We start from the raw sequence: 13737 nt of genomic DNA, 5'->3' as shown, positions 1-13737 counted from the left end.
GGGACACAGAGACCCTACTAACCTGTTAGTATTCAGAGGACTGTCTTTGCCCCAGGGAGCTAAAAGGCCTGCCAAATCTTAGATATATCCATCTGTCCAAGGCACCTTGGAGGCTGGAGATTGAAAGACGAGCCACCACAGCCTAATTTAAGCAATGTGTTGGGAAGGGCAAGCGGACCACATTCCTCACTAATGACCCATTGCAGCTCCACTGACTGAACCTCTCCTGATTCACTGGGACATACAAGCACACACCATTATCTCCCCAGAATCATGAGAATCCTCGGCATTGGCCTTGGCTTACATTAAGCCCTTGGAGAGAGAAGCGCAAGTGAACAGCAAGCCCAATGTCATCACTAAACAAGAAAATCCCTAGGGCAGCCAAAGGGGCTGCAGCCACTTTCATTCAGTCTGGATCTGTGCAAATAATGAGAACAAAATGCAGAGAGGGATGTGCCCACACCAGAGACCTTGTGCTTCTCCGTTCCCAAAGGGATCCTCTTATCTAAACCAACATGATCCAAGTCTGGTAGTGAGATTAAGGGCAGGTGATAAGACTGAATCATACTGGAGTGGGATTTTAAAGGACTTTCTGTTCAAACCATCGTCATTTGGAGTCTAACACTTGAGATCCAGGAGGACAAGCGGACTTGAAAGGCAAGAGACACTGACCAGGGCACATAAGGCACAAAGAGCAGAACAGACTGCTCTGGGGGCCAAGCCAAGCAGAGCCTGACAACGCCTGCAGGCACTGACTGCTCCAGGCTTACCAGCAAGCCATGATCTTCAAAAGAGGACTGGTGGCAGAGTGTGTTTGCAGCCTCCCCAAGATACAGGAGGTGAAGCAGTACAGCAGCATAACTAGAGAAAGAGACCCTTCATTAACAGCAAGAGGAAGACAGGCAGGACTAAATATAATGCCTCAGTGTTTGCAGTTGCATCTTACCCTTCTGCAATGGCTGCAGAGACAGATACCAAGCTTGAATGCTCAAGTGCTGATGGACTTGTGGTTGTCACTCAAGGCCTGCTGCTCTCACCCCTTGTGTGCCCCAGCCAATGAGGGAAGTGTGGTGAGGCTGAGGAGCAGTGCTGACTGATTTGGCACGCACTCCCACAAAGAGCTGACTGAAAAGGAGACAGCTTTTCTGTGAACAGGGACACAAGGGAACAGGGGATGTGTTGATGGAGAAGGAAAACCTGGGTGCTTGCACGCTACTGCCACTCATGCAGCTTCAGTGACATAAAGGCTCCCTCCTCAATGTCACCAAGATCCTTTCCAGCAGGACAGAAGTGGCAGCACAAAGGTCAGAGCAGGCGAACCTGCTCTGACAAGAGCAGGGCAGAGGAACCCAGTGGATAATGGGCTACCTCACTCATCACAGCCTGACACCTCTCTGCAAACACCTCTGTAGTGTAAACCACTTGGTTTTAAGCAGGTTCCCCTCTAACGTATCCCCAGCCTCTGTTCTGCAGAGCATCCCTCATGGCAGATGCCTCTCTATCCCCACCTGAGAGTCCCGCACTGACAAGTGGGCCCCCACAGAAAGAGAATCTTTGCTTCTCAATTCCCCAGCCCAGGTTCCCAATGCTCCAGCATGTGTTTCCCCTTTCCAGCTCCTCACAGCTCCCTGCCAAAACCAGGCAGAAAGGAGCCTGCAGCTCGGAGTCTGCAGCCAGAGCCTGTCCTGATCTCATGCAAAATTCACTCTTATGGACATGCACCAATCTGCTGCTCTATTATCAATAGATGAATTGCAGCTGAACCTACCAGAACCTTCCTCGATGTTTGTTGGAACCAATCAGGACTCACTTCAAAGCCAGGAAGGGACCTCGGCCACTTGAGGTGCCACTTATTACCATGATGTCTGTCCCAGTGCCATCCTCTCCCCATTCCCCAGCTCAGCGGGAGCCTCCCATTTTCTCTTTCCAGCTGAGCTCTCCTCCAGCAAGCAGATCAGAAGCGCTGCAGATCTCCACTCCATCTGGGTTCACACATTCATCCCTTCCCCGGTGCTGCCTGCCTGCTGTAATCCCAAAGAGAAAGCCCTTTACCTTGGGGATGCTGACTCTCAGAGCTGGCGTGCTGAAGCTTCCTAAGGAGCTGAGCCTGGGATCCTCTGGAGGCGGTGCCATTCCCAGCAGTGAGAACAGAATAACAGTCGGAGCATGGTCTAAAAAAAACAGTGGGGAGGGTGGGAATGGGGGAAGGGGAAGAGCTGGATCTGTGGCGTTCAGATTTTGTTCTAACCTTGCCGCTCAGCTCCACATGCCTGGATGCCCCAGACCAGGAGGCATAGGCAGTGACACACCGCTCCCAAGGGACCTGTTCCCTTGCACCCTATGAGGGGTGTCACTCCAGCATGGGTAGCGGGGTGGGCAGAGGTGCAGCAGGGCGCTTCCTGGTGGCTGCTGGTTCCTCGGAGCACGAGCCAGCCTGGAGCCAGGGCTGGGAGCCAAAGCACCCTCTTCCCTGCATCAGGCCTGTCTTTTTATTCCCCCCTTTGGATCTTGATGCCATGAATTACGGTGTTGGGGTTGGTTGGGGTTCTTTTGTTTTTTGCATGTGATGGTCTAGAGTTCTGTGCCATGTCAGGGGGAGCATCAGCACTCACCCCTCTGGGAGGTCAGGGCTACGGTGTGAGGAGCTTTTGCTGGCTGCAGGAGCGAGAAGCTCCGTCCGCTCCATCCTGATGTCCTCCTAGGCCATCTGCCTCCCCTGCGCTCCTCTCCCCAAATCCTGCACTGGCTCGAGCCAGGCAGTGGGCAATGAGATCTCACCGGCCTCGGCTTTCACAGTGAGGTCTCCACGCAGGACCCGTTGCGGTGGAGGTGACGGTGGTCATGGTTCAGGCAGCCTTCATTGCGGTGCACGATGAGGATGGGGAAGTAGAGGGCATCCTGGTAAGGAGGGGGGTCCTCCTCCTCCACAGTCACCTGGCTGGAGAGGCGGGTCTGCTCCGTGGGGCAGCTCTGCTCATTGAGGCTCCCACTCCGGCTCTGCCAGAGGCAGCTGCGCCGTGAGCCATACAGGCGGCCCAGGGAGAAGCGGCTGCTGCTGAAGGGGATCCTGGGGCTGCCGTTGCAGATGCTCAGGGCACTGCGGGAGAAGATGGAGGAGCTGCTTATAGTCCTGTGGCACCGCTCACAGTTCTGCCGGTAGCCCCCGTACCGGCAAGCAGAGTAGTTGGTGCAGCCAGAGAGCCCCACCAAGTCCATCAGGACTGCTTCTGAGTAGCTGGGCACCAGCTGCTGGTTAGATCGGATGTGCCACTCCAGCTCAGTGCTGTCCACCGTGTTGACGCGGGGCATCCTCCGGCAGAAGGAGCGCTCCTCGGCCGGCGTCACTGCCACGTAGTCGAACCCAAAGAGTTTCTCTACATGGTAATGGACGTAGGAGGTGCGGTACTCATTTAGCACCCGCAGGGGCCAGGATAGGGTCAGCAGAGCCGCCACCCAGAAGACATAGTGGGATACATACCAAGGCAGGTTGTCTGGGTCGGAAAAGGCCACCATGTATTCCTTGAAGTCCACGTTTTTGAGGTGCATGCCCTCCCTGGCCTCCATGTAGTCATCCAAGCCCTCATTCTCTGTGAAGAAGCGGGCACGCTGGGTCAGGTAGGAGTTCTCTGACTCCACATTGGCAAAGCTGAAACACTTGGTGAAGCGGAGCCGTGTGGCCGGATAGCTCTCCAAGTCAATGAGGTCCTTGGAGATGTCCTTAACTCCACAGTTGGAATAATCGAATTCGGCCTCTGCCACGTGGGTGTTGACCCTCTCGTGATACACCTGGGTGGTGGTGTAGGCATCCCCGTTGCGGTAGCGGGTAACCTGCCGGGTCCTACGAACATAGTGGTAGCTGATGGCCTTCCACCAGATGCAGGGGGTTGCCTGCTGCATCCGCTGCACACGCTCGTGCACGCTCTCCACGTCCACTTTGTACTGCAGCTCATTGCGGGTGTAGCAGTGCCAGCACTCCACCAGGTACACCACGTAGAGCATCACCAGGAAGGCCAAGGGGATGTAGACGTAGCCATTGGAACAGGGGCTGTCGTGGTACATCATGGACTTGCCCTTGTAGGCGCTGTCAAATGTCAGACGGGTCACCTTGGTGACGTGGCACCAGGTCATGGCTCCCATGCAGCCGTACATGAGGAGGGACAGCAGCAGGCATTTCCAGTGGGACTCTCGGCACAGGGACTTGCTGAGGGACTGCTTCACCGGCCGCTGCTGCTTGCAGTGGGGGGGACAGGGAGAAAGGAAGAGAGAACAAGAGAGGAGTCAGTCAGCTGCAGCAACAGCAGGAGGAAGGGAGCAGGCAGCAGTATGCCATGGTGGCACCTGTAGCCCCTCAAACAGGGACAACACAGATGCTGTGGGGCTCCTATCCTTAACGGGCAGTCTGGAGGCTGGGACTGATCCCAGGATGACAGTCTCACAGTGCAGGCAACTGTGACCCCCTTCCCTTTGTGGTGCTCTGCCCCTTTACGGGAGGCAGCCAGAGCCCACCTGGACATGGAGGAGAGCAACAGAGGGCAACTCTGCCAGCCTGTACCTGCGCATCACCCTTCTTCAATGCGGAGTGACCCCAGCACTGACATGTCCCCTTGATGCACAGCAAATTGGAGGCAGGGGAATCTCCCCAACACACCTTGGCTTGTGCAGCCATCCCACCCGTGCTCTAACTGAGGGGCTGTCCCACCTGAACACCTCACACAGCTCATCTCATTGTGCCTCTCCCTGCTCACACATGGGTCTCTCCCCCTTTCCCAGTAATGACCCACAGCAACATGCAGGTTTCTCCTACCAGGGCAGCACAAGCAGACTGGGGTGCCTGTGAGATGGAGAAACAAACCTTCTGCAGCTGGGACAGCCTCTGCTCGGTAATGGCAATTCCTACCACAACACTTGTCAGCACAAGGGCTCTAAGTGCTTCCCAAGTGCTTTACAACCATGAGAACAGGAAAGCTGTTTTCCAGGAGTGAAATGCAGCCACCTCTGGTGGGAGAGAAAGCAAATATGGAATAACATCCTAAAAGGTGTGCAAGCTGGCAGAAAAGAGCACCCTGCCAATGTACGACAGCAGGCAGGGCGAGCGGCCAGTCACGGCTCCCAGCAAATGCTGCTGCTTGCACTGGGATTCAGCTGTGAAAGCCCACATCTCTGGAGAAACTGCCCACAGGTTGCACAGGGAGGAAAGGGCAGAACTTCAGCAATATGGATTTAAAGGGATTAAACTGGTGCCTTCACCATAGGAGCCACACAGGGAAAAAAGCCCTACTTAAGGAAACCTCTGTCACTCTACAACACCCTGCAGCCTCAAGTATTGACCCAGCTTGGGTGGTGAGACCTGATGTTACCACACCCGAAGGCAGAACATGCAGAGACTATTTCCCTTCTTCCTCAAAAGATTTCATCCAGCAATCTCCAATGAAGCGACCTAAGAGAGGGGTGCAAGGACCCCAGCGTTGTGCAGATGGTGCTACACTCAGGTCTGCTGTGCCTCCGTAACTGCAGGCAGCACCACTCCTGAGCTCACCTCTGCTGCTGCAGGGGCTAGTGCCAGCTGTAATGACACCACTCACAGCAGTGAAGTCCAAGCCTGGCCCCACCTCTTCATTCCTGAACACACTGGGCTGGAGAAGTCTCTCATCCAGGCATCCCAAAGAGCTGAGTGTGCTGCTGCTGCTGCTAGAAAGCAGGGAGGGGGAACTTTCACTTTTGTATTGAAAGGGAAATTAAAGCAAGAACCAGAGGTCACAAGGTCTAGGGGCAGACCTGGGCCTCTTCTTTCTTATAAGAAATCCCCTTGCTCTCTCCTCACCCAATCTGGAGTCCCATACACCAACCATTCCTCCCTGCACCTTGCTAAGGCTGGTCGGAGACTTCTGCCACTGTGACACAGCACAAGTCTCCCACAGAGATGTCTCTCCCAGAGGCAGGGAGCTTCCCTTCCCCAGCAGCCAGCCCGCGATGAGTGGAACAGGGAGCACATCCAGAGGGACCACCAGTGGCAGCAGGAATGGTGGCACATCCCACTGTGGGTCCCAAGCATTAGCAGTTGGGTAACGCTGGTCTGCAGGCAACAGGCAGAGGTGTGGGGTGGCTCTGCTCATCACCTCCAGCACAAACTCCTGTGTGCCCCTGTCTTCCCAGTGTGACCCACCACTTCAGCAGCCCCATAGACATGGGATGGAAACAGACATGGGACAGAAGGGAACTCTGAATAAAACAAAAGGGAGCAAGGAGAGGAAATGGGGATACCCACAGGCAGAGATGCCTGAGCTGTGCTCTCGCTGCTCAGGTCCATGTTGCAGTTACAAGAGCCTGCCCAGATCCCTCTGGCTTTGCTTGGCTGCAGCACAACTCTCTGCACTTGACGGCTATTACCCAGGCAGCTGAAGGTTTCCTCTTCCCTAGCTGCTTTCTGCATTGCAAATCTTCCCCCTCAGTGGCAATCCTGGCTAGGAGGCTCTAAAGGGGCTGCTTGGCCAAAGAAGGAGCAGGCGGAGGGTGTGAAGGGGGGCCTCGAGGAGATGCAAGGTACATGATAACTCTAGGGTGTCTGTGGGGTGAGAGGGCTGGCTCAGAAACAGTGCTTCGTTCGGGGTGGGGGATAACAGGGAACTGCAAATAGAGCACAAGGAATATAGCAAAGATTCAGCTTGCTCATTTGCCATCCTGGGGATGGGGGATTAGGAAGACAGATCTTTGGCCAGGTTGGTGCCAGAAAGCAAATTCCATCTCCCAGATGCTCCAGCCCCTCACATTCCACATGCTCCTGCTCAGGAGAAGAGAGATGCTGGCTGTCCCCCTGCAGAGATGCAGGCAAGCCCTGCTGCGGTTACCTACCCGGGGCAGGGAGCATGATGCAGCCCAGGCTGGGTTCCAGGAACTGTGTTAGCAGGGCTCTAGTCCATGCATTAGTCTCCTCCTAGGACTACGCAGTACTGAGACACTGCAGCGCTTTTACAGGGTCACACTCACCCCTGCTGTAAACTGTTTACAACCCAGTTTTGTTCTAGGCTTTTGAGGTAAAAAACATACACATTGGCCACGCTGGTGGGGTTTCTGAGAGCTGATCAAGTGGCAATGACGGGATACAACCACAGCAGAGATGGAGGAGGAGCCAGCTGCAGAGTCTCATCCCAGTAGGAACTGCAGCATCCCTGCTCCTCTCCTGGGCTGCAAAGGGCTCACAGGAGCAAACAACCGGCTCCACAGCTTCCCCCTGCAGAAGCAGCTGAATAAGGTCGCCTGCTCAAGCACTTAACCAGCCCTGGAGAAGTCCAGCACAGCAAACATGTAGATGAAAAAGCCAGGGAAAGGGAAATCCTTTCTGTCCCAGAACAGTGTCACTGGGAGGAGAGCAGGCTCTGACATAAATGCCATCGTCATCTGCCCACTGCAGTCTGATGGAACAAGGCAAAATGCTTGCCCTACTTCACTGCAAACAGGGTTTCCCTCCATCACCAGGAGCCTCCCCCATTGCTCAGGCTTGAGCAAGGGAGAGGGGTAAGCAAATCCACTATTGCAGGTGCACCTAAACACCTCTGCAGTGGTAGAGAGCAGAACTGGTCCAGCCAGGGCCTGGCCAACCCTTTTGTGGGACCTGTGTGCTTCAGCTCACCATGTAGAACCCATGGGACAACCCTTATCAGGCGCCTGGGTACTGGGAAGGCAAGAGCTAGACTCCCTCATACGTAGCATTTGCCTCTGATATTGCCCCTGAGGTGAAAAGCAATGGAGTTCCACTCCTGAAGCTGTGGCTCTGGGGTGCACAGGAAGGGATGGAAAGGACAACTTATGAGCAGCCACAAAGGGAATGGAGATGCCCATAATGCACTAAATTCCTTTGAGATCTGGGGAATCCTCTTCTCAGAAAAGCCTTGAGGTTTCAAACCTGCCCAACACCCCAGTGGCCAAGCACAGGGGCAAAATACCTTCATTGCTCCCACAAGCCTTACCGTGACACTTTGAACACTGAACAATTCCAGGAATCCTTTAAGCTTTTCAAGCTTCTGCTGAAGCAGCCTGTCCTTGGCTCCATCTACCACCCCCATTTAATAAGTGTTCTGTGTCCTCACCTCCTGTGCCTTGCAGAGACCTGTCGATATCTCCAGTTCACCCCCAGAATGCTCAGCCTTCACTTTATGAGACACCCTGGATTCACAGGGTTGGGTATCCTAGAGACAGCCCTCCATGGGGCTGAAGAAACAGTTCAAAACAGCCCCAGAGCAGCAGCCTGGAAGCCCAGGTAGCTCCTGAGTGCTGCAGCTTGCAAGGGACTCCACTGGGACTCCTCAGCATCAGTTTCCATGGCTCTGCCCTGCCCATTTGCTTACATCATGCAACAAATGAATAAGCCCTGCTCCCTTTGACCTCAAATCCCCACAACAAGGCAGGTGGGGAGCATCCAGTCACTACTAAAAATTGCCACCATCTTCCAAGGCCCCGGATAGACACTGGCAACTCCTGGTCAGGATGGTCCCAGCAACCCCTCCCCATCACAATCTATGTGCCTACAGCCCAGATTCAGGAACTACTTGACTAGAAGAAAGAGGTGGCTCAGCCCCAGGCTGGCAGCATCACCAACTGCAGAGGAAAGGGAAAGGCTGAGCATCTCAGAGCCAGGGAACCCTGCCAGCAGTCAACTCCTGCACTAGAACCAAGGTCTCCATTTTACACAGCAGCTTGGAGGACGATTGGTTCCTTCCATCAGATCTTACCCAAGCAGCAGGACAAGCAGCAGGAGCAGCTTGCTCCCAGGATGAAAAGCTCGGCATTTCCTACCCTTCAAGGTGGAAATGCATTGCTGAGTGAGATTCAGCTCACCACCATTAAGTGTAGGTGTATGCATATGATGCCAACAGGGAACAAGAGCTCAGCCCCACTCTGGTCAGTAGTTCGTGCTACTTGTCTTGCTGGAACAACATGAAGCCTGCCTGGCCACTATACACAAGGACCTGAAAGATGTCAGCATGAGGCACCTTCAAACAGCACAGAGCATGTTTCCCATTTTCCATTCCCCACACCTCTCCCCTGGCTCCCTGGGCAAAGGACCCTTATAGCTGTGGTTCAGCCACACTCATGGGATGCTCAGCAAGGCTGGCACCAGCAGTTGGCTCTGATTGAAATGAGGACATCACACTGCTAGCACAGCCTTACACAGGCCCTACAGGGGAGCAGGAACACTCTCCCCTCCCAGTATTTCCGAGGACAAGAGGATTGTCCCAGGTCAGTACATGAATCCAGGCTCCCCACTAAGATCTCTCCTCATTGCACCAGCTGAGATACCAGCAAGCAAGGCACTGTCAGGAGAGGCTGCAGCTTCCATCTATTCCACCAGCTGTTTCATGCAAGTCTGTGACAGCTTCTGGCTGTGGGAAGTGTGCCCTTAGCCTAAGGAGTGCAGGTCATGGACTGCAGCCCACTACCTGCTCCCACAGGGTACGATTATACTGGCACCCTGGTTGGCAGCCACCGTGGAGCAATCAAAGCACAGACAATCCTCTCAGAATCCCTCAAGCCAGGGACACTGTAGGCAAGAGAAACTCACCCGAGCACTGCCCCCGCTCCACTTCTTTCATTCAAACCAGATCTGGCTCTGGCATCTCTCAAAAGCCACTGTGCTCTCTTGTACATAGCAGCAGTGCTGCCAGGGCACTGGGGGCAACAGACCACGTCCCAGCATGGCACAAGCTTGTCCTCATGCTAAAAAGGTACCTCACAGTTTACCTAACCTGGTCAGGATCTGTTTGGAGAGCCTGGGCTCAGGACACCAGGGCTTGTTGAATGGAAGCATGGAGAGAGGAGCAGCTGCAGAGCAGAGTAATACGGTATTTGTACAGCTTCACAGTCCTTGAACTTCAGCATTCCTCTCCCGCAATTATTTATAGCTAAATATAAGTCTGTGTATATGGAATAACTGTGCATGGGCATGCACACTCTTCCTAAGCCAAGGAAGCAGAGAATACCAGGATTATGCAGCACTTGCTAACCGCAGCTCCCAACAGCAAAGGACCACTGATGCTCCAGCTTCTGAGCACCCCCCCAAGCTGCTGCCCTTTGAGCTGTGGTCTCACCAGTGAGGACAAGCCACTGCACCAGGAGAATGCTGCCACCCCATACACTGCCTACCTGCCTTCCATGGATCCCCTTCCCCATGGCACAAGATGGGTCTTCCTAGTCAGTGTGGCTGCTTTCTCTCCTCTTAGGAAGCCCAAGCTGCAAGTATGATGTGTGGAGGCAGACAAAGGGGTTCCCACACCTGCGTCCCCATGCTGCTCCCCATGCACATAGCACCCTGCTCCTCACCCTTTTGGGCATCTGCTGCCTGGACGCCACAGAAGCCATCAGCAGGGGAAGGACTGCAGCATACCTAGAGGCAAGGCTGTGCTGGTACCTGGCCTGCCTGCACCTCCTACTTTCCCCAGCCATCTTCCAGCTGGGAGCCTCCACCAGCGACAACCCCAGGCTTCTCCACGTCCCCCCTGCTGCTCACTGCATCTTCCCCTGCAGTGACCCGGGCAGCTGTGCTATCTCCTGGCACCCCAAAGCCAGAGCGCAGCGGGGGGGCCTCTCCATATCCATTTCTCCCAGGCATAAACCCCTCTCCCAGCCGCAGTAAGCCCAAGCAGCACCCAGCGCTCCTCTTTTGCGGTTTCTCCCTACCCCCCGGCCACCCCCGACCCCACCTTCACCAGAACGGCGCTGGCTGATGCGTCCCTTCCAGCCCCGCAGCACCGCGGACAGCCGAGCGGCGGGGACCGACGCGAGGGTTTCCTCGCCCTCCTCCCAGCCCCGCACCGCAGCGCCGGGGCCGGACAGGGGCTCCCAGCGAGGGGCTCCGTACCTGTGCGGGCAAAGCCCGGCCCGCGCCGGGGCAGGCAACGAACGCGCCATGCAAAGCGGGCGGAGAGGGAAGGAGGGAGGGTGGTGGGGAGCAGCCCCGGGAGGGGGGCGGCCGCTCTCCTTCCTCACCTCCTCTCGGGCCCCCTCCGCCTCCTCCTCCGGAGGCACCGGCGTGCTGCTGCCTCCCTCGCTGGTGGCGGCGGCCGAGGCCGGGGGGGACATGGCGGCGGGGGCGCCCCGCTGGCGGTGCCTGCGGGCTGGGCAGCCGCATTATCCCGCCCGCCGCCGGGCGCTGCCTCGCCGGTGTCCGGGCGGGCGGCGGGGCGGTGCGGCGGGCGGGCGGCTCGGCGGCATGGCCTCCAGCCGCGGCACGGCGGCAGCGCTCGCCGCCCGCCGGACCCCGGACCCCGGCCCCGCCGCAGCGCAGCGCCGCTCCCGCGCCCGGCGGAGGGCGGGCAGAGCCGCGGTGGGAGGGCCGCGGCGGAGGGGGGGGGACGGGATGGGGATTGGGATGGGGATGAGGATGGGGAGGGGATGGTGTGGGAGCGTGGAGGGATCGAGCCCGCCCGAGCGAGACGGAGGATGACCTTGAGGCGCCGGCAGGGAAGCAGGCGAGGAGCCCGACGAGGCCGCCCCTCGGGAGCCCCACCGGGAGCGGAGCCGGGCACTGCCGGGGAGTGATCCCGCTGCCAGGCCCGCCGACGGTGCGTCAGGCTGGCCGGACTGCTGATGGATGGCGAGAGGTGAGGAGTCCCGTGGGTTTCCTCCTCTCTGGATGAAGTGAGGGAGATCGGAGGACCCGGAGCACTTTGCTTGAGCTCCAGCGGTTTTCCTAATCCGTGGGCAGCCCCAGCTCATCCAGAGGAGTGTTGGGGTAAAGGCTGACCGTCAGCCGGAATGCTGGCACTCACGGGGAAACCTTCGGTTGAGCAGTGTCTTCACTGCTATGATCTCCCCTGGGCCCAAGGATGCTTAGCTAGCTATCACAGAGCTGACTGCAGCATATTTCTCCCACAGACCTAACCTGCCTGGTTGCAGGGACAAGTGAGAAAATCTCTTCAGACCCTCAATCTGAACTCATAGGGGAGAACAGGAAAAACACACACAGAGCTTAAGAACAAATTTAGGTCCAGATAGTGCAGGTAAAGCCCAGCTTCCTTGGCAGTCTTGGGAAACCAGGTGTCTGTGCAGGTACTTCCCCAGATCCAAACTGGGGAAAAGCATGAGCTGCAGAATTTGCTGGAAATTGCTTCACTTTTTCTGAGCTCTGAGGCTCAGCCTTGGTGTTGGGATGAGTGGCTTGCTATTGCTCGCTCTGTTCCCTGGGATGAGCAAGGAACAGTCCATAGGCCTTACGGTCTCACTAAAGGAGATGCACCTGAGAATTACCAGCCACTGCTTCTTATGGGAATAGGTGTGACAGCCAGGGTGCTGCTGAAGGAGCTCATCTTCAAAAAAGGCTGGGAATGCATTTCCTCTTGCCTTGTTCCCCCTGTTTCCATGGGAACAGCAACAAGCAGAAGCCTGCTCTGAATTTTGTTGCCTACCGCTCAGGCACCCCTGCCCAATCCTCTAGGCAGACTTTGGCTCTTGAGGGTTTCAGACCCATCCTCACACGATGGATCCCATGCCTCCAAGGAGAGCTCACCACTCTGTGTGTGTGTGTATACCATGGCAGAGCAAGGCAAAGAGGCACAGGCCCAGTGCTGCCAGGATTTCTGTAGCAGCACTCTGTGCTGTTGCATGCACACTAACAGTTGCAAAGAATTTGCACGTGTACACACAATTTCTGCTTGTTATAGTGCTAGGGACTCTTGGAGGAAGTGACTTCAGCTAGACCAAAAGGCACTGATGGGGTGGTCACCCTTCAGGAACAGCTCTGGTTTTCACTCACAAATGGGAAGGTCACCCAAAAAGAGCAAAGCAGAAGGTGGAAGGGAAAAAGGTGATAGGAGTTTGTCTTTGCATTAATAGCCCAAGGTGGTTTTTGCTCCAGGGAATTTGTTCATTCACTTTTGAATGCATGTTAATTTTGGACTTCTAGATGCTGCATGTATTCTGTGGCAAGGAGTTGCACAGCACACCCATAGGCCCAAGGACCACCTTTCTTCCTTGTGCCCATTTTGGGTTTGTTATCCGCTAGGACTAACCCTTGGGAAGCAGGCTGCTGCCACTCCTACAGAGCCATCGCCACAGAGCCCTGCAATTTATCCTCCACCAGTGGATTCAGTAGCTGGAAACTACTACTGGAAACAGTAGTAGGGTTTCTGTATTAGGCATCTGTGATACTGGTCCTGGCAGCATGTTTTCTGTGTCTTGGAGATGACAGTGCCAAGCACATCACCAGCTGTGCTGTTTCTGAGCTGAGGTGTCACAAAGAAGTCCCGTGCCCTGATGTGTCCAAACTGACATTGTACAAGTTCTCAGCCTGTTGGAAACAGGTATGTGGCAGGTTTCAACCCCCCCAGATAGGAACCTGAGGGCATGGCAGATAACATGCTACAAAAAGCACAGGAGAATGGGAGAAATAATGCTGTGTGAGGCATAGGCCTTTTGGAAACTGAAGCAAGATGGCCAAGATTGTGTTCTGTGTCACCATCAGAGGGAGAACCCAGCAGTCCTGGTTATAACACACTGCCCTGACCACTCAACCCTCCTTTTCTTGAGGGCAAGAGATGAAAATATCTTTGCTCTAATATGTGAGAATCTCCTCTCCTCCCCCCCCCCCCCCCCCCCCCCCCAATTATTCCTGTAGGTTTCAGGATGTTCTATTGGAAGATAGCATTGGACAGCAGGACATTTCTGGTATGGGGGTGTTTCTGATATGACCAAATAGCTGAAAGAAGCAGGGAAGCTTTTAAGAAGATGTGGTAACTGAAGTAGAGG

General features: G+C 55.5%; 1 protein-coding gene across 1 annotated transcript; it reads right to left on the bottom strand.

Annotated features, from left to right (window-relative positions):
* Positions 1-2559: 2559 nt before the first annotated feature.
* On the bottom strand, positions 2560-11096 carry TMEM151B (transmembrane protein 151B). The gene is made up of 2 exons (XM_034060822.1): positions 10981-11096; positions 2560-4227 (listed from the first exon to the last, which is right to left on the bottom strand). Exons 1-2 carry the CDS (start codon positions 11071-11073, stop codon positions 2791-2793), a joined length of 1530 nt encoding a protein of 509 aa, XP_033916713.1. The 5' UTR covers positions 11074-11096; the 3' UTR covers positions 2560-2790.
* Positions 11097-13737: the final 2641 nt, after the last annotated feature.

This window comes from Melopsittacus undulatus, chromosome 3, assembly GCF_012275295.1.
Source record: "Melopsittacus undulatus isolate bMelUnd1 chromosome 3, bMelUnd1.mat.Z, whole genome shotgun sequence".
Taxonomy (NCBI): Eukaryota; Metazoa; Chordata; class Aves; order Psittaciformes; family Psittaculidae; genus Melopsittacus; species Melopsittacus undulatus.
This window is presented reverse-complemented; position numbering and strand designations above follow the sequence as displayed.